We start from the raw sequence: 21028 nt of genomic DNA, 5'->3' as shown, positions 1-21028 counted from the left end.
GGTGACGTGAACATATCCCATCCTTGGGGATAGCCTGATAGATGCAGGATTCGACTCGCAGATCAAGCTCGAAGACGAAGGATAAAGCTAAGGATGGTTCGTGCTACGCTCGAGTGCTGCCTGTGGAGGAAAGACATCAAGACGAAGGGTGCCCAGAAGAATAGCTACCGCTTCTGATTTCTGTTTGTTTTCCATTAGCCCGAGGGGCTTGTACTCAAATTTTCGTACCACAACCCTTTGGGTTATGTAATAATTAAATCTATATAATGATTTTTCAGCGTTGTATGTCTGTGATATCTAATTGAAATGAGTTCAGTATGTGATAGCTACTGATCCAGAGACTATCACGACGATACAGGGATTCGGGTTCTCCGTTCGGAAACCCGGGTCGTTTCAGTGGTGTAGGTGTAGGTGTGTGAAAGCTGGCGTCATCCATGATCTCATCGGAGCCTATATGAGACGGTGTAGTGCAGCTAGAGCATTAGCGGCATCTCTGCCCGTATCGTCCAACCTCATCGGTCTCGAACAGTATCGTAGTCATTGTAGGTAGGTGTAAGTTGTAGATGCATGCACGACAACGTGAGCCGGACTGGGTTTGATGACTTGATGTTATAGCAGCTCTGTCATGGACGAGGTAGTTGCTACGAAAGATGGATGGTAACAAAATCGTGATCACAAGTTGATGGCTGGGCAGTTATGCTCCACTCGTGAATGTCTTCGAGTTGAAGTAGTACTGGTCTTGCTTGCTTGTTAACAACTTGTACGTGGATGCATACGATCGATGATGCTCGTTCTGCTGGAACCATCTTCACCAGCTTCAAGGTAGATGACCGTGCGGTGCCCCGGTAGACCACGGCATCGTCTCAAGCGTCCTCCTGGGCCCCGTCATCCCTGCTGGCGTGTGTACTGCCGAGCTAGATGGCCTTGCTAATGACCTGGACGTAAAGTGGCATTGGTGTCATCTCTCCGCGCGCTCTCTCCGGCAGCTCAGAGGATCTCATCTCATGCATCCTTGTCGTTGTCGGTCTCCGGGCGGCCATGGTGGTCGTCGACTCGTCGTTGCGACTCCATTAATCTCGGGGCCAATCTGAGTTCCAGCGCTCGCATGCCGTCATCATCGCAGCGCAGTTCCGATCTCCATCCTCGAGCGCTAGGCGCCATGGCAACGTAGCTCCGGCCTCCGGCCTCGAGTGCACGGCTCCACAGCAACATGGACGGGCATGCATGTATGTGATCTATGAAAAACATAGGAGGGGATCGGAGTGGAAGGTCAACCTGTATACCGCCAAAGACAAACACAGGGGCCACGGTGCCTTCTAGTTCTTGCTCGCTGTGCTCTCCTCAGTCCTAACTCCCTTCTTCCCGGTCCGGATGGTGAAGTTGTTGACGATAGATGTGGAGCCAGTTCGATGCAGACTTCAGCAACTCGTGCGGATGCGGCTTCAAGGATGCAACAATGTTGACGGCAGGTCTTCTGGAGCCCTTGTCATCGATCCGGCTCCGTCCTGACTTCTAACGTGTATCTATATTATATTCATCGATCCCAGTTTCTATTTGGGATTTGGATTATTGATTGGGCAGGGTTCTGATTAGGATTCCGATTGATTTGCTCGAGTTCCGATTAGGATTCGGACTGCCGGATCAAGAAAATATTGATTGCTTTAGAAATAGTAGAGATAGAGATCGAGATAATAGTGAGCAAAATTCTATTTTTTTAATTCCAAATTTGTACATATATTAACCATATTCGAAACTGATATGGATTCATTGGACTATTCCGCACCTTTAGATCTTTATAAAATTTAACCGTGCATATTCTTCTCTTTTTTTATTAACATGGAAATTTTTAGACTGTCTCAGCGACCATGGTGACTTCTTTTAATACTATTGTATTAATATGCAAGCCCATTTTTGGATCATATGATGATTATAATAATAAATCAGCTAAAAATTAACTATGTGCGAGTCTAAATACTCCAGATAATAGGATAATTATTGTAGGAGCAGAGAATGCGACTGAAGCAACAACAATTGTATTCATGTGCTTGATGTACATATATATAGAGTACAAGGTCTGTGCGCCCGGGCATTTATACCACTGACTGCACAACAGCACTAGCTACGTATGCACGGTATACCAGCTACTTACACGGACGAACCAAGTCCAAACAGTTACAAGCACAATCTGTTGCTAACAATTATAAAGATCTAACCATCTAGCTAGCTGCATGCCTGAAAGCTCACTATATAGATTCTTTTATGATCGCCTAGAGCCCTAGATACGATTGGCTTCAAGGATTTCTTGCATGACTCGCTTCAGCGCCCAGTCCTCCGTCACAATCGTACCGTGCCTAGCCCCATGAAGTTTGATCGTCTTGAACAGCTTGTTCTGCTTCGGCTGCCGGCGCATCTGCTCATCGAATGCCAGCATGCTGACTAGATTGATTTCCTCGTCCCCATCGCCGTTCACTGTCTCCGGGTTCGCGTCGAAGTCGCCGTCCCAGTACACGAGCTGCTCCGGCGTCTCGATCCCCACCCCGTTGAGGCACGTCGTCGGCACCATGGGCGCCTGGAAGTGGTCCATCTTGGGGACTACCCGCCTCCTGAATGGCTCCACGGCGGTGCCGTACCCGGTGGCGGCGAGGAAGTCCATCATGTCGTGGGCGGAGTAGTTCCGCTCCCTGGTGATCACGAGCGGCTTGCGCCCGAACACCGCCGGCGATGGAAAGTTGACGACGGCGGACTCGAAGGTCCGCCACATGGGCCGCAGGGTGAGGGCCAGCGGGTAGACTCCCGGGATGAAGAGGAGGTCCGTCCCGGACGCGAAGTACTGCACCGACTTCATGAAGCCTCCCGGCGGGAGCGGCGCGGCGAGGATGAGGTGCTTGATGTGCCGGTCCCGCCATGCCATCGGGGTGCTCCGCACGAACTCCAGCGCCACCGTGCCGCCGAAGCTGTGGCCGAAGAGGATGACCTTCCTGCCCTGGTTCCTCCTGCTCGCGTCCTCGATGAGGCGCGTCAGCTGCCGTAAGTAGCGGGAGAAGACCTCGGACGGCTGGCCGGGCACCGGCGGGGCGTGGCGGAAGTCGTAGGGCGCCCCGAAGAGGGTGTCGCCGTCGCGGTACCCGATCCTCTCCAGCTCCTGCCTGAGGACCTCGAAGCACCAATCCCTGCATGCACAAGAGCAGACGGGCAGTCAGTGTAGTGGCTCTGGGTTCACCACTCCAGCCTCCAGGGAGAGAGGTCGTAGTAGCTACCGTACTTACGTGAATACTGGGTTCCTCTGGAAGCCCCGCGAGGAGCCGAAGTTGCGGACGCGCGTCTCGACGCCGGGCAGGTTCCGATAGTCGCCGGCGGCGGGGTCGTAGACGAGGCTCATCTGCTCCACGAAGCACGGGACGTAGTGGTGCGCGAGGAGGTCGGAGCAGTTGGCCCAAAGCCCGAACCAGCCCTTGCCCTTCATGGCGCCGCAGTGCGGCAGGGTCGGGCGGTAGGCGTCCGTGAGGCGCACCTCCAGCTCGCTGCAGGTCAACCCGGGCACCAGCACCATCGGGTGGAGGACGCCGCCGCCGGGAGCAGCGGTACTACTAGTACTTCCATAACCTTCCTCCTCCGGCATGCGGTTGATCGCCGGCGAGAGGTACTCCCGGAGGCTTGGGGGCAGCAGGAGCAGGAGGAGGAGTGGCAGGAGCCGGAGGAACCCCATGTGTGGCGATCGACGGGCGACGCTGCCCTTGTTGGTCTGTCAGTAGTGATCTGTATATATAGCTCGGCTACGACCTTTCTTTCACAGGGGCGTATACTCCTATATATATAGATCGGTTTGTTCGTCAGGCACGGAGCTGCACGTCGAGACCATGCTTGCACTGTGCCTCTCCATATTGGAGAGCTGGAGACGCACGGGGTCATCCAGGCATGCAGACATGCAGTGGAAAGGAGCCCACTCGCGCATCTAATAAACAGCAAAAAAGAAGAACAAAACAGTGCTAGCTTTTTTTTTTCAAAAGAAAGGAAAAATAGGAATATATATCTCCCTACAGTTGATGAGGGGGCGTAGAAGTTTTTCTTTTCCAACTAACCGAAAATTATTGTGGGTTTGTGCATTGGACATCTCGAATTATTATAGTTCTCAAAACGTGCGGAAATAATTGTAGGTTTCTGAAATGTACTATTCTTGTTTAATTCTTTCACGCCATAGTATTTCTCTGAAGAGTTTATTATTGAATTTTGCTAGAGTATGATTATAAGAAAAGATAGCCTACCTTCCTCGTTACAATTTATTACGTATGTTTCATATGCATGAGTTAATTAGTAGGATAATCTTATTTTAATGTTAAAGTTCGATTTTCAACCTCTGTCTTCAAAGCCATAAAATACATGTTCTTCAACTCCACACTGTGCTAACTGTTAGATTCTTTAGGACCTCTAGGAGTAGATCGGCATGATTTTCTATTCTGTGCGACACACCTTGTCACTGTTATTGCCGCCCATGACTCCGGCGCGATCTCATTCGTCGATGGAGACTGCACACGGGCAGCGTCGGGCGGTGTCGAAGTGGTAGTGCCATCTCATCGGCGGTGTCGTGGTGGTGGCGAAGTGGAGCTTCTCGTCGCTGGTAGCACCTCCCTCTCTAGATTGGATTAGGGTTCGAGGTGGGAGGACTGGCGACTGCAGTGAACCTTGTGCCTTGTGCCGTGGTCTCCACCTCCTCTATATTTGGCGCTGCGCGATAGGGGCCCACCAGCCATCTATCGGGTTGGGCGTCCCCGATCAGGACGCAAGTCAAGGGTCCAGTTGGCCATTGGGCTGACTGGTGGAGATTAATACTAACACTAATGTGCTGTGGTTTTGAATTTAGAGGTTAAAATTTGAAATTTTATGGTAATTGAAGGTTGAATACAAATTTCACACTTGAAATAATTGTTTTCATCAGTTTTTTCCTAATATAAGATTGTTCTTTTCTTAATTTTTTGAAGGTATTGTTTAATCCCTCGGTTTGAATTACAAGGCAAAGTTTGTTTCGTTAACGATAAGACTTCAATTACTTTATTTTGCGTCTACAAAACCATAAGTATTTTCAATTTTTATATGATGATATCAATTTTTGTATTACAAAAACATCGGTGTTTTATCCGCCCACCCACCGAGGAATACTCCGAGGTAGTAGAGTTGTAGACAGGGTGACACCGACATTATGAACTCGAAGGTGCATACAACATCTAGACAGGTTGAGGCCACTGAATAGCGTAGGATTAGGGCAAGTACATTGGTGTCGTCTAATAGGTAGTCTCATGTATGACACGTAATTTTGAGACGACTTATTAGACAATCATACAATTGGTTGTCTTATAGAAACTCTTAATTCCTTAATTTTTGTAAATAAAAAAAGGAATGTTGTATGTTGCATGGCAACTAAAACTTGTACAATGGTGGTCTAGTTGTCTCATAATTCTAAAATTTAGCTTATGAGGCGGCACGAAACAACAATCTCTTTCTCTCACCTCACTCTCTTTCCTCCACATCACCAAAAATCATATGTGGCATGGTATGAGACGAGCTATGAGAATGCTGACGTGTAGCAATGTACTTGCATTGTCCTTACAAGGTATGAGTCTTAGTAGGATTATAGAAAAAACCTAATAGGAGTCTGACTTTTTTCCTTGCGGATACATGGAGATTATGGGAAGTTCCGTAGGTGTGCCGAATCTTTCCGATTTTCTTTGGAAGGAAATTTTGTTTGGCTACTATTCTAACGTATGTATCCCATTCATGGGTGCGTATTTCAATTTTCAACATGTTTGCCGTTGCTTTCTTCTTCACCGTCCAGTCGTCCTGTAATTTCCGTTGCTTTCTTCTTCACCGTCCAGCCGTCCTGTAATTTCCATCTGTTACTCCACCTCTTCCATTATTATTATTCTCTCATTTTCAAATTATAAGTCATTCCAATTTACTTGAAGAGTTAAACTATTTTTATATTTGACCAAAATTATAGAAAAAAATTACAAATACTTAGATCACCAAATAGATATACTATGAAAGTATATTTATTTAATGACAAATCTAATAATACTTATTTGGTATTATAAATGTTAGTATTTTATTTATATAAATTTGATCAAAATTAAAATATTTTGACTCTTATAAAAATTAGAATGACTTACAATTTGGAACGGAGAAAGTATTACTTTTGCTAGCTCCTTTACGATGTGTATAAATTCCCCAGGCATCTTTCGTCATTACACCCGGTTGCTTGCTTGCCCCGTAAACACGACGGACGGCCCGAGAGGTTAGCTTAACTACGCTACGTTAGAGAAAATCGGCAACGCATGTGCGACTTTCTAATAACGAGCAAAAAGAGCAAGGGATCAACGACAATAAGGCAGGCAGCGCACACACGTCAGCGAGCTGGTCTTGGCGCGTGCTGGCGCCGGCGAGGCGTTGCCGGCGGCGAGAGGATATGATGGATCAGGGAGGACTTCTAAGATCATGGGCCGCCGGTTCCCTTGGAGACCAGGCCTATGTCACCCGCGAATTTTTTTTATTTTAATCCTTTTTAATATAATATTTTAATAATAGTCTGAACTAGCCCTTTTGATCGCGCCAAGCCCCGTGGCGCGACTCCCTGAGGGTCACGCCACATGGTTCGGCGCGACCGAGCTGCCACGCTGGCACGCGTGTGCCAGCGGGCCTGATGTGGCAAGGCTGAGTCGTGCCACGTGCTTTGGCGCGGCTGAGTCACGCCACGTGGCGCGACTCAGCCTAATACAAGCCCACCCGGCCAGCCTCCTCTTCCTCCTCCTCCCATTCTTTTTTCCTCCACTCTCCATTCGACCTGAGCTCCATGGCGCCGTCTCTCCCTCTCCCCCTCTAGATCCACTCCATCCTCCACCCGATTCGAAGGGAAAACGAAGGAAAACCGATTCTTGAAGGTAAATCATCCATTCTAACCAATTGATTTTTCTCTATTTCGCGGATTTTTTAGGGTTTGAGTTGGTTAGGATTTGAGATGGCGGGTCCGAATCGAGGCTGTGCGCGGGCCATTCTCTCGAGCGGATGTCGATTAAGGTCCCCATCTGTACGGTGCCGCCTCGCAATTGCTCTCCCGTTGCATTACCGTGGCATCAGTGGTGGCAGGGGCTGGGAACTGTGCGGTGGTACCTGACGTGGCTTCCGAGTCGGGTTTGGCCGGCCGCGGTGTCCTGATTCGCTGTTCCTGATGGATACATGGATGGATCATGCATATATACCTTGCTTGCGATGCCTTCTCTCTATTCCTGTCGATACCGGCTGCTGCTGTTGCAGAGCTGCTGCAGAGGTGATCTCTTTCACCTGCTGTTGCCTCTGTGTGCTGTGCTGTGATCTGCTCTGCCTTTGAATGTTCCTAGCACTTCCGCTCCTCATCTCTCTCAGTTGAATTGAATCTGAAAGCTTGTGCCTCGATCTATTCTTGACGCAGGTGGTGGAGGTCCGTCGCATAGCCCTCCCGTGACGAACACATCCTCGGACAACACCAGCGGTGGACAGACAGGCCCCCAACGGCGTCAGGAAGCGGTGGAAGAAAGCATCTTTTGTTGCACATGGATCTTGTTTATCTATCAAGCACTACTGTAATTTGAATTATTCTTGTAGTGTACTTGTAATGTACACTTTGTGGTCATGTATTGGTACTACTATTATTAGACGTGTAATGGACGATACTTTGTGCAATCAAGTATATTGTAATGTCCTATCAAACTGGTAATGTGATATCTATAATCTTGTGATTGGCAATCAAGTATCTTGTCTTGCAAGGAGTCAGGTCATTTCCCTTGGCGCCAAAGTATCTTGAGCCAAATCTGGTCGGCACCAATGTGAGGGAGTCGCGCCATTTCTCTTGGCGTGACTAATTGGCGCGTAACTACCCTAGTCCAGATCTGGTCGGTGCTGTCGTGTGGCGTGACTCCTTTACGAGTCGCGCCGAGTGGCTTGGCGCGACTTTTTGAAGAGTCACGCCATTTCCAGCAGCGCAGCTTAGTGAGGAGTCGCGCCAACCTTTGACCCCGACCAGATTTGGCCCAGGCCAAATATTTGCTAACTAGTCACACCAAGATAAATGGCACGACTCCAGATAACTAAAAAGAGTATGAAAATAAAGTATAAAACAACAACAACTTGGAAAGCAAACATAGTAAAGGAAGTGCTAAGTCGAGTTTAGCTTCTCATAAGAAAATCAAGGCCAAAACATCTATCATTTAAAAAAAATTGCTCTCCACAATATTACAGACCTGAAATAACACCACACTGAACTCGTCGTAACAAGGGCATGAACTCGTCGTAACAATAAAGTAGCATGTCCTCACAAATTACACACCATCTACATAACATTACATATAGTGGTCTAGCTAGCTAGCTAGCTAGCTACAAGGGCATGAACTCGTCGTCGATGACCTTGTAGTGCTTCTTGGCGTCGTACTGCTGCACGATGAGCACGGAGGCGGTGGGCGAGAAGTCGGAGGACGCCAGGATGTCGCCGACGAGGCCCAGCTCCAGGCATTCGGCCCACTCATCCAGCCCCTCCACCAGCACCGAGCTCCGATCGCGGCCGCGCCCCACCATGAAGAGCCGGTACTCCGACTGCAGGCCGCGCAGCACCGCCACCAGCTCCGCGCCGTCCGCCACGTGCTTCTCCAAGTACCCTATGCCCCTGCCGCCGCCCGCCACGTGCTTCCAGTAGAACTCCGCGAAGAACTTGTCGTCCACCTGCATCTGTGCCTCCTCCTGCTTCCCGATGTCCCGGTCCATGACCACGCCCACCGAGCACGGCGCCAGCTGGAGCACCTTCTGGTTCACCAGCCGGAAGCCGAAGTGGCCCGCGTCCATGCTCCCGTCCACCCGCTGCGCCTTGTGGAAGGGCAGCAGCACCAGCGCCGCCATGGCATCCTTGGCGTAGATGCAGATGTCGCTGTGCATGTCTGGAAATGACGACAGCGCCAGCAGCCGCCGCCGCACCCTCACGTCCCCGGGCCCGCCGCACTTCGCCTGGTACGCGTCCAGCGCCTCGCCGATGAGCTTGCGCATCTCCGACACCTCCTCGTCCACCACCGTCACACCGTCGAAGCCCCTGCCCTTGATGATGGCTGCCGTCGTCTGGTCCATCAGCTGCACCATGTCCACGGCGTAGGCGGCCAGATCGCCGCCGCACCACAGCGCCCCCATCAGGCAGACCAGAATCGACACGTCCTGCGGGCCGTGCAGCCCCACCACGAGGGGGAGTTCCCCCGACGGGTCGTGGTGCTGCAGCCCCATCAGCTGCCACTGCACGCTCCGGCGGGACCCGGTAGCGACGGGAGGCGCAGGTGGCGGCGGCCGGCGGTGCCAAGGAGCCTAGCGAATGAGGGAAACAGGGAGAATACAACGCGGGCTAGGGTTTCTTGTTGGGCCCATTTCAACTCGAACCCTACAAAAACCCTAACCAACTCAAACCCTAAAAATCCGCGAAATAGAGGAAAACCAATCGGTTAGAATGGAGGAGTTACCTTCAAGGATCAGTTTCCCTTTGTTTCCCCTTCGAATGGGGTGGAGGATAGAGTGGATCTAGAGGGGGAGAGAGAGGAGCGACGCCATGGAGGTCAGGTCGAGTGGGGAGTGGAGGAAAAAAGAATGGGAGGAGGAGGAAGAGGAGGCTGGCCGGGTGGGCCTGTATTAGGCTGAGTCACGCCACGGCGCATGGCGCGACTCAGTCGCGCCAAAGCATGTGACGCGACTCAGCCTTGCCACGTCAAGCCCGCTGGCACACGCGCTGCCAGCGTGGCAGCTCGGTCGCACCTAAGCATATGGCGTGACCCTTCAGGGAGTCGCGCCACGAGACTTGGCGCGACTAAAAGGCTAGTTCTTGAAAATTTAGATCTGGACGAGCTATTATTAAAATATTATATTAAAAAAGATTAAAATAAAAAATTCTGTCATCCGCATGGGGGCAGAAATTAAAAACTTACTCGGCCTCGCTGTGCCGGCCACAGGCCCACATACACTGGATTCTCCGGTTACTCAGAATCTTGGAATTGGAAATGGCTCATTTCATAGGTGAATGAATGGAAGAGAACGTAGAAAATATATCTCTCTATTATTTCACATTTTCCATGCTGGAAAAGATGTAGAACCCACACTCTTGTCATAGAGAGATTGAACAAATCCATTTCAGGATATCACAAACATTTGAGCTTGAGTTTACACACCTTCTGCTGCCTTAGTGTAGCTGGTGTCCTTGGTTAAGAACTAGTGGATCAGAGTTCAAATAATGGTTGTTCAGGTGAGGTATTTAATACCTCTATGTGATTTTTATAAATTTAAAACTGAAAAAATTGGTTTACATACTTTATAAGGATATTTTTGCAATTTCCCCGTTAACAAAATTGTCCCTATCCAACAGACAAGAGGTAGCGAACCACAACTATCTTTCCAGCGAGGCAGCCTCCTGCCTCGTCACCGGCGACCTCGCCCGCCACGCCGCGATGCCGGCGAGGGTGGTGGACACCGCAACTCCATCTTCGCATCCCTCCCCAGGTTATCCCGGAAGTAGTTTCTCCACAGTAACGGCAAAAGGACTACCCTCACTGATACATGGGCCCCATGCCCTTACGGCCCACACATCAGTGGGAGAGTCCCCCTTAGTTACCTTAACAGAACTGTCCAAATTAAACCGGCTTAAGTGCGCTAACTATCATCTTAATAGTTAATCAAGTTACCACGCACTTAAAACAATGTAATCCGGTCGTCTGTCTGGTTAAGGATCGAAAAACACTGGAATTCTCGCACGAAGACGAGCACAGATAATTACAGGCAGATAAAAAAATTCTCAAATTTAATTTACAATGCGGAGTTTTACAAACAAGTTTACGTAAAATATCAGAGTTCAAGATGCAGCGGAAATTAAATAGAAGTTTGATTAAAAAATACGATACTACGAAGACGTGAGGATGTCACATCGAGCCCACCGGTGTGCATCCTGGTTAGCTCCAACCAGCAACAAATACCTGAAAACTGGATGACAACAAACCCTGAGTATACTAATACTCAGCAAGGCTTACCCGACATGGGTATACTTAGCCCACTATCTAGACATACAAAGCTTTTTAGCTCTAGAGTTTATTTTGCTGAAAAGGCTACTATCAATGGATCCTTATTACTTTCAAAATTTAGCTCAGATTTAGTATAAACCATATCAACGAGGTTTGCCTAAATTTCTAGAGCACACATGGTAGATCAAATTAACCATTTAGTAAAACCAATGAAACATCTTCATTCCATTCTCATTTCCATCCTTTACTACGATGTGATAGAGAGATCAAGGTTCTCTTAACCGAGAGAGACGACAAATCGATCTGATTTAACCTTGCAAGGTGGACCTAAATCACACGACACATGAAAACTCTGTCGGGCCACACATGTCAACTGTTTCCTTCATCATCTCGACGTCTGAATCACGCCTGCCAAAACCCGGGTGAAGGGCCCCTCACGGCAAACTCCCGGAGAACCCGGAGGCGACATACACACCAACACCCGCCATCATTCTACTCCCAGAGTAGCAGGTCGCGATTCAAAGTATCGTTGCAATTCAGATAATTAGCTTACCAGTTTCGACTACCTCCTACTCCCGGCATGTGGTTAGTATTGTTCAAGCCTCGATCAATGTGCCAACAACGGTACGGTCCTCAACCGACATAGGCGAAAATTTACTTTCCATCCATTTTGTACCCATAACCAAACTCATCTCCGCCCGGTCTCCATTTTCTTTCCTCATTGATTCATTCTCAAGTAACCTTGCAATAAGTAACCAGGGTCTATATCTCGCGAGTGACAGGAAATCCCTCGACTTCTACCGAATCCTAATTAAGCATGGCAGTACTAACGACCTTCACATACCAGTAGAGTAACTAAGGAAACCTAGGGATCATGCATCTACGATTTCATTCAACTCCTAGAAGACTTAATGCACAAACACATAAATAAACCATTTAATACTCAAATTAAGGGTTATGCTCTGGGGCTTGCCTGGGGTAACACTAAGTCAATGTTAGTGCTAACAAGGCCTTGGGCCCTTCCGACCTTGGGCTGGGTCTTCAGTTGCTCCAGCTGGTCCTTCTCTTTTCAGGATATGTCCACCAACCACCATCTTCTGGTTGGCTCCAACCTTGCCCTTCAGTTCTATGCGTCGCACATGTGGCAGCCCCGCCTAAATTAATCTAGCTTAAGTGCGCTAAAATTTTACATGCATGTTCATGTACTGAAAACCAAGCTCTAGTAAAAATATGAGATTTTTCTAATGAAGGAAACTAGAGCTTTCGATTTACACAGTTTATTCATGATTAAATCGAAAGGACTAGTTATACATTACTAAAAATTCCCAAAGATTTTCTATAGCATCTAGAAACAAATGTAAGGCTTTTATAAAAACTTCAGCCCAAGAAAACTAGTATAGAACCTTGTGGATTTAATTCTATTTAACCTAGGCATAAATCAAGATCTAATGAAACCTATAGCTATAATTGTCAAAATGTCCTTAAATTTTTACATCAAGCTACTCATCTATGGTGTAGCACACTGTCTAAAAACTAGTCTTAGTTCATGACTACTACAGTAGATACATTTGTGTGCTATTTAATCTAATCTTTACCGTAGATTAAAATAGATGCATAATATGAACATGTGACTGTAACAAAAGTTGTAGATTTTGATCTAAGGATTCCAAAACATTTTAGTTTGCATTTTTTTGATTTTTATACGATTTTATATGTAATTTACAAGTTTGCTGTTTTTGAAAACAAAAGAAAAAGGAAACGAACTTTTGCATCTAGGCCCCTGAATTTCTGTTTCTTCTCACGGGAGGTCCTTGGCGGAACTGGACAGAACAGGGGAGGGTCGGGCGGCCGTTTTCCGGCATCCAGGCTCGCCGGCGGCGAGGGTTAGGGTGGGGAAAAGGTAGAGGGGACTGAGCCGCACCTCTTGGTGTCCTTGGTTCGCGGGGAGAAGGTCCGAGGCGGCGGCTCCACAGGCGCCGGTGGTCGGTGGCGGAACTGTGTCGCGGCGGCGGCGTTCCGGCGACCGTGGGCAGGGGTGGCTGGGCTTGGGAGCTCCATTGGGGCGAGATTAAGTCGTCCCCGAGGTCGATTGGAGCTGGGGAAGGCCGGAGGTAGGAGCTCGGCGTGGAGACCATGGGCGGCGGCGCCATGGCTGTCACAGGAGGTGCTCAGGCGGGCGAGGGCGAGCGGGAACGGGCCGGTGAGCTTCATTGGGAGCGGGGATCCCGTTCCCGGGGTCAGTTGGAGCTGGGAGGGGGTGAAAAGGAGGGCTCCGCGGCGGCTCGAGGGGGAGGCGGCCATGGAGGATGGCGGCGACGTGCTTGCGCAAGGGAAAGAGGGGAGCTCGACTCTGTAAGAGGCGAAACGGAGAGGAGAAAACAAACTTGGCTTCGTTGGATGGTTAAGCGGCGACGAGACGATCCGACGAGGCGACGCGTGGTGATGCCGGCGACGAGATGGCGTGAGCAGAGGAGGGGGGTGGAGGTGATGGCAAACTCGTAAATAACTCGAAGTTCCAAAATTTCATTTTTTAAACCCAATTTTTCTCCATTTTCTTGACCTCAAATGAAAAACTCTTGAATACCAAAGTTTTTCAAAATTTCGAGATCTACAACTTTCGTTTTAGCCAAAAGTTCATTTGAAGCTTTGTTTAAAAGATAAAAATTGAAACTTGAATGCATTTGAAAATGTCGTATACACTTCGGAAATCAACTTTTCCTCCCATTTTTGTGTAGCAACTCGAAAACTTTGAACACGAAAGTTGTTCGTTATTCGAAAACCTATAACACTAGTTTTGGGCAAAAATTCATTTGAGCAACAGTTTAAAATTCATTTTTAAAACCTGCTGGTTACGATTTGAAAAATAACTTAAATGTTTAAAAGCTGTGATTTGAATAACTCGTCATTTCATGTGTAAAAATTTATTTTCTTCCCTTGACATCAACTAAACTTTGGTTTACCATGATGTTAGTGATATGTCAATTCAATTTCAGATGCAAACTTGCATCATTTTAAAAGTTATTTAAGTTTTCTCACCTGAGTTCCAATACACATAAACACACATACATAGAGACATTCATGCATACACGTGCATTCATTTCAAGGCTTCTTGGTTAATGATGTATGATGACAGGTTTAACATTGCTTGCTTAGCATTTTAAAATTCCGGGATGTCACAGCACATCTAGTGTACCTAGGCGATATGCAACGATGCAAGTGCAGGAATATAAGGAAAACAACACATGATGCATGAGTGTAACATCCCAATTTTCATCACTATTGAAAGAAATGCAAGGCAACCCTCTAGAACATTCTCCACTAAGCAAGAGTGAGATATTTTCCATAGAGTACTCTAGAATTGGTAATAAGTAAAATTTTGAAAATGTTAGAATATTTTGGAATTCTCTAGAAGGGGGACACTTGTCCTAATACCATGGCTTCCCTTGGCCTATAAATAGAGCCCCCCTCCTTGCCATGGCATCCATCCATGAGCAAGGTAGATGAGTTGTGGTAGGGCTAGAAGGGTGAGTGCTAGACTAGCCACTTAAAGGTGTGTGTTCCTTTGTAACTTTGTTGCTCCAATAAGGTAAGTGTTTTTATAAGTGTTAGTCTCCCGGTTAAATTTAAGTACTTAGTGTATAAGTTGTGATCCATCAAAGGTTGGCTCTGCCACCCGGGATCACAAAAGGGTCTGGGCTTCATCGAAGGTTGGCTCTGTCACCCGGAAGCCAGCTTCATCTGTTGGTAGGCTCTGCCACCCGGAAGCAAAAGGTGGTTCTGCCGTCAAAAGGACCCGGTACACTAAGTGACTAGAAGCTAACCGACTCTGAAGTGAGTTGGTGTGTCATAGGGGTAGATCCTCAACTTAGTGGGTATTAGGGCCACCTCAATTTCTAACAATCACTAAAATAAAACTTATGTTGCAATTAAACTAGTAACGTAAAATAATACTAACATTATATGAGGTATTACATAACTACTAGGCAAACTATTTTATACTCTCGCCCTGCGTTAGTACATTCGCTCCCTTCAGTAACCAGCATACGCATGCTTGCACCTACGACAAAAAATCATCTCGTCTCTTTCCATAGAAGCCTCTCAAGTCACTGTACCATGCCATAATTCCCAGACAATCATGACAGCGCCTACCTCCTTCGCCATAACTTCATCATCCCCTGGAAGCCACAGAGTACCCACACCATTGACCTTGAAATGACCCGTCATGGCAGCACTCACTCCATTTTCTGTAAGCTGGCAAGAGTGCTCACAATATTAAATAACCCGTCATGCAAATATGGCGGCACCCACCTCGCCATAAATCGGGGTCGTCGCGCACAGTGCCGACCGAGATTTTTTCTCCGCCGCGCGAACCGCCTCACCTCGTCTATAAAAGAAGCCGACGCCCCTCCCTGCCATCCTCACCAGCGCTCGCTCTCGCTCGCGCACGCGCGACACGACGGCCCCACGACGGGACCGCTCATTGCCATCGACACCACGCCGTGCCGCCCACCTCCGCGTCCCCACCTCGCCCACGCCGTTGCAGCGTCCTCACCGGCTTTGCCGCCTCGACGCTCGCGCCTTCAGCGCTGCCACTGTTCGCATTGACGACGAGCTGCCGCAACCCACGCCGTCGCCCGTCCCTGCGCGACGCCGCTACTGCTCTCCTCGCCTATAAAAGGAGCGAGGTCGTGACGAGTCCCATCATCAGCCCAAGCACACCGAGCCGCTTCGCTCCGCTAGCTGAACCACTCCTCACGAGCCCAGCTCACTCACGAGACGAAGCTCCAACAGCTGACCCTCTTCCTCGAGCTGTTCCGCGCCAAAGTGAGATGGCAGGCAGCTCCCGGACCATTAACTCTGCAATACTAATAAAGGCCCAAAACACCCATCAGGCCGTGAGCACTTAATCCAAATCATTCTATTTTCAGAATTGAATACCAATCAATACTGTAAACTCAATATCTCCTTCATATCAACTCCTTTTCACGTAACTTTTTTTTCTAAACTCTCCTCAAATCATATACTATTTATTCCTCCTATTTTCATCTCCATTTGAGCTTATTTTATAGTTTGCTTGTGTTTGTTTGCCGGTTGTGCCGTTTTTGCCCGTAGATCACGGAGTGACCGAGGAGGAGCCTGCCAAGGAGTACGAAGGCCAGTACCGCGAACCGGAGCCAAAAGACCTGTACCGCGAGCAGGAAGCCGCCACCGCCGACGCGTACGTAAGCGAAGGCAAGTTTCATCGACCCCTACGTGAGCGGTTGCATCCATGTGAGGACGTCTAGTTGTAGCCCTGGTTTAGGATCGATTACATATATCGGTACTTGAGTGATTGAGTGTGGTCATACATGCATATGAGTAGTTATGCATATCCAGAGTTGAGACTAGGATATGAAGGGTTTTGGCTGAGGCTAGGGCAGCTGGGTATGCTGGAGCCGGCGCTACCGTGGTGGTAGACTGGCAGGTGAGTGCTACCGTGGTGGTAGGCTCGAGTTGACATGTTGAGGGATGGTTGCTGCCCTGGTGAACCATAAGGACCGAGTTGTTTTGACATCTCACCTAGCTTACTTTAGTATGACCACAGGTTTCGGTATGGGCCGGACTTAGCCTAATCCCACTGGTTAGCCTGACGATCGCAGGGATGGTTTACGGGTATAGACCATTGGGGTCAGGGCCCGAGGGTTTGTGCGGCCGGGCTGGGGCGTGACCACGGCTGGGTGTCGGCTATGTCGGTTGTCCGTTCGGGCAGTCGAGCGTGTGGGTACAGTGTACGACCTCTGCAGAGTGTATAATCCATTCGAATGGCCCGTGTCCACGGTATGGATAGGCTACAGTGTGGTCCTGACAACTAGTGAGCTACCTACTGTGGGTTGTGTTGGGAAGAGTTACATACCATGAGTGGCATTGCTAATGCATTGTGCTTAATGTGTATCATGCATGTCATTCCCCTCCCGTAGGGCGAGGTGGAGCTTGCTGAGTACTTTTGTATTCATCCCTGTTGATTTTCTCCAGAGGATCCTGACTTTGTGCCGGAAGACTGCGAGTAGATCGTGTCCGCACCCAAGCTTTTCGAGTGGAGCCGTGATGGATGAAGAGCTAGTCCTGCATGTCGTTATGCTAGTTGTTATCCTATGGTTGTTCTGTGTAGCTTTGTGTTGTCACTTTACTCCTTATGTACGTGTTAAATAAAGCTCTGTATGACTCTGGACTCCACTTGATGTAACATGTATTGTGCTGGAGACTTTATTCGGTAAATAATACATAGTTTTGCCTTGATCTTCGGGTCGGGGCGCTTCAATGAGTGGTCATGATGCAACACAAAGCTATTAAAGAGAGACACGACCAGCAACAATTAATGAGCAAACAAGGCAATAAGATCAAAGCGAAAAAAGGTTTGGCGCCGCACTAGGAGAAATTCAGATCTAACCTATTTTAGCCAGAAGATTTCCACCCAAAGAGCATTACTAACTTTATTTAGAAAAGCTAAGCAAAAGAAGACATAAGCAAGATGGAATAACTAGGGACTTTTATTCAACTAAAAAGCACATAGAACCAAGCCATATGAAAGTAACTCATATTCTGATTCTAAACGCAACGACCTGAAACGTAAACTGAACCAAGCAATTTGCTGAAATTATACATGCAGAAAATAAATTCTAAGCAACAACACTAAAGGTAAAGCTATAGCTAAAAACTAAACGAAGAAGAAAACATAACTTGCAGCCATAGCCTGGTAGCAAAACTTTACCAGCAGGTTAAAGTATTGATCAAGCATGCCGCAAAAATTTACCAACAAAGATTGGCAACCAAGAATATTTAATTTAGCCTTAACAAGACAATCTAAATAAAACATATTTGCAAACATGCACACAGCTTCTGGACATGAAATTTTTACAGTGAACTAAGCATTCAAGGAGTAAGCTACTGCATAAATTTCATGATTTTTGGACTTCCAGAACTGCAAATACTAAATAAACAAGCTTAAACAAACATTGACGATGATTAAATCAATACATCATAGAAACATTAACCAAACAGCAAGTTTAGTATTTTATTAAGCACTACAGGCTAAAACAAAGCTAACCCATCTGGTTTTATATTTTTCTCATGCTCCTAACTCCATTTAGGGCATTTAACAATCTACAAAAGCATTTATCTAGCATAAATAAAACTGCACAATAAAAGTTGTCAAACAACACATCTCATGATTCTATCGTATAGAGCATTAAAAGATGAAGCTAACAAAGTTGGTTTTGCATTTTTAGCATTTTTCTACTATTTTATACGGATTTTCAAAGTTTGCAGCTAAAATATTGAAAAGGCCCTTCGTGACATTATTCATATGAGTCTATGACTTCACAAAAAGACCCCTGCACTTTTATCTATTCCTGCACGAGGCCCTTGGGCGGAAATAGGAACAAAGGAGCGCACGGGGAGCCTGATTCCGGCGATGGTGCTCACCGGCGACGAGGATCAGAGGGGGAGGAGCAAGAGGAGGTTACGGGCTACCTCGGGGTGGTCTTGGCGAGGCAGGAGGCGACCGGAGGCGTGCTGTCCGCGGTGGCCGTTGCCTGGCGGCCGGGGGGGCGTACGGCGGTGCTCCGGCGATGGAGAGCGAGCGGGGTCAGACCGGGAAGCTTCAGCGCGACGAGGGGAACCCATTCAGGGGCTTGGCTTGGGCGGGGGATGGCCGGAGGTGAGGGGTCAACGGGGAGCAGGAGCTTCGGGCGGCTCCAATGGTGGCTGAGCCGATTCCGGGCGGGCGAAGCTTGAGCGAGGCTTGGGGAGGTGCGGCGGAGCTTCGGGGCAAGGAGAGGGAGGTTGAGGCGCACTAAATCGAGGCGAAGCGGCGAGGGGGTGGCCACGCGGCACCGGCGGCGGCTCTGCTCGGGCTCGGCGCGACTCGAGCGCGAGGACGAAGAAAGAGAGGGGAGCATTGATTGGCGCCGGAAAGGATAAGAACACATCCACGCGGCGTGCGAGGATCGCCGCGACGGCCGACGCATGGCGATCACCGGCGCTGTGCGTGGTCGCCGGGCGGCGTACGACGTCGCAGGCGAGCACAGTAAAGGAAAAGAGTTTGAACTCGTTTGACTCGATTTTGACCAGCAAAAACTCAAAATTTTGCATTGAAACTTGAATTTTGGCCAAAACGAAAGTTGTAGAGGAAGAAATGTTCTACAACATTGATGTTGGATAAAAATTGATTCGAGTCTTGGATTAGGGAGATAACAGTGGTCAAAGCTCAGTCAAGATTTGAAATTTAGCTAAGCATACATGATTAACGCTAATGATAATGCTTAGGTATAATTAGCAACTTAGCATACAATTAGCATAAAAATTAACACTGGGGTGTTACAGTTACTATAGAGAAGACTCACCCGATCACCCCACGCCCCTATCCCCCTCCCATCTCTTCCGACATATATGCTATGCGCGCATCCGGTCTGCTCTATGAACCCGGTTTATATCTTATCGGAGGCTAATCTCTGCCTCCATTTCTAAATTATAATTTATTTGACTTATTTGACTTTAAATTTGACCTCTCATCTCATTCAAAAAAAATTGTGCAAACATAGTCAAATTTAAGTCATTCTTGAAAAACATATATTAATAAAGCAAGTCACAATAAAAGAAGTAATATTTTGTATAAATTTTTAAATAGGACTAGTGGTCAAACTTGAGGTTAAAAAGGCCAAACAAATTATAATTTGAAATGGAGGGAGTAGTAGCCTGAGATTGATCTATTACGTCACGCTATTTTGCCATATTCTAATTATTCGAGGTTGTCTATCTGATGATCTGATCTAGATTGACCTAGGTTAGTGGAGTTTGCGTGGCCTCAGTTTGGTATACTGATTTAGTCCGTCTGATCATTTTCCAAAGTGTAAATTATTAGTTTGGAGAATTTACACTGTGCCGAAATTAAAGTCTCAGGTGGGGATAGTGGTTTGCTGCTGGTTAAGAGTGTGGTTAATTGTAGAGCCAAGTGCTTGGCTATAAGCCAAGTGTTAAGAGCCAAGTCATACAATAATCTCTTTCTTATGATTCTTGCACCAAAAGATGGCCAACTAACGTGGCCACGTTGCCGGCCGATCTCGGCCATCGGATCGAGCGCGTGGACGGCCCAGATCAGGCGAAGCGCGGCTTTTTTGCAAAAAAGCCCTCATACTTAAGCGAAATCAACCCGCAGTCCTACTTCATCTCTTAGTTTATTTTTCAAAAAAAACCTCGATTTTTACCAAAATCAACCCGCAGTTCGTGCCTTCTTATGGGCTTATCTTTTGTTTTGCTGGGCCGGCCTACCTGGAATGGGCCAAAAACGGCCCGTGAGACTCTTCTCCTTTAATACGATTTTATTTTTTCTTTTTAAATTAGAGATCTTTCAAAATTCATACAAAATCATAGAAAAATCATAAAATACCAAACCAATTTTGATGAGTTTCTAATGACTAGTTCTATGCAATAAACTTAAAATATCATATGATTTAGTGTACTTTATTTCGCATATGAACTAAAAAATATCTCCTCCATCTTAACAAAAAAAATCTAAAATAAAATCCTATAAATCCATACCCTTTTTCTTACTCTTTGTTTCCTGACTCTTTTATTTAATGCTAACCTGTAGTACAAATACTTGAACATAAATAATCATGTATATACATATAAATAGCATAGTACTTCACTATATATGGTACATGATATTCCGTACATTCGCACATACAAGTACATCATGTCACACATATAAATACTTGAAATGAAGATACACAAATAACATAACATACTTGCAATATATGCCGTAGATACAAATATATAAACACGCATAGATATATATAGCGACAGCTACATCGACGCATAGCTAACCTACATACTCATCCAATCACCCTAATCCTAAAACACACACTGGCCATACGCGGCAACGCCGCGATTATTTCTAGTTGTCTCATATTTGTCTCTTATAAAATTTTTTA

At 47.2% G+C, this 21028-nt stretch overlaps 2 protein-coding genes across 2 annotated transcripts; both read right to left on the bottom strand.

Annotated features, from left to right (window-relative positions):
• Nucleotides 1-2011: 2011 nt before the first annotated feature.
• Nucleotides 2012-3793, bottom strand: LOC120706015 (lecithin-cholesterol acyltransferase-like 1). The gene is made up of 2 exons (XM_039990576.1): nt 3267-3793; nt 2012-3170 (listed from the first exon to the last, which is right to left on the bottom strand). The coding sequence occupies exons 1-2, from the start codon at nt 3704-3706 to the stop codon at nt 2276-2278; spliced, it is 1335 nt and encodes a 444-aa protein (XP_039846510.1). The 5' UTR covers nt 3707-3793; the 3' UTR covers nt 2012-2275.
• A 4604-nt stretch (nt 3794-8397) lies between these two features.
• LOC120709635 (cation/H(+) antiporter 28-like) lies at nt 8398-9285 on the bottom strand. The gene has a single exon (XM_039995315.1). The coding sequence runs from the start codon at nt 9283-9285 to the stop codon at nt 8398-8400; it is 888 nt and encodes a 295-aa protein (XP_039851249.1).
• Nucleotides 9286-21028: the final 11743 nt, after the last annotated feature.

The sequence above is a fragment of the Panicum virgatum genome, chromosome 5K, assembly GCF_016808335.1.
Source record: "Panicum virgatum strain AP13 chromosome 5K, P.virgatum_v5, whole genome shotgun sequence".
NCBI lineage: Eukaryota > Viridiplantae > Streptophyta > Magnoliopsida > Poales > Poaceae > Panicum > Panicum virgatum.
Note: the sequence above shows the minus strand (reverse complement) of the source record. Positions and strands in the feature narration are given on the sequence as shown.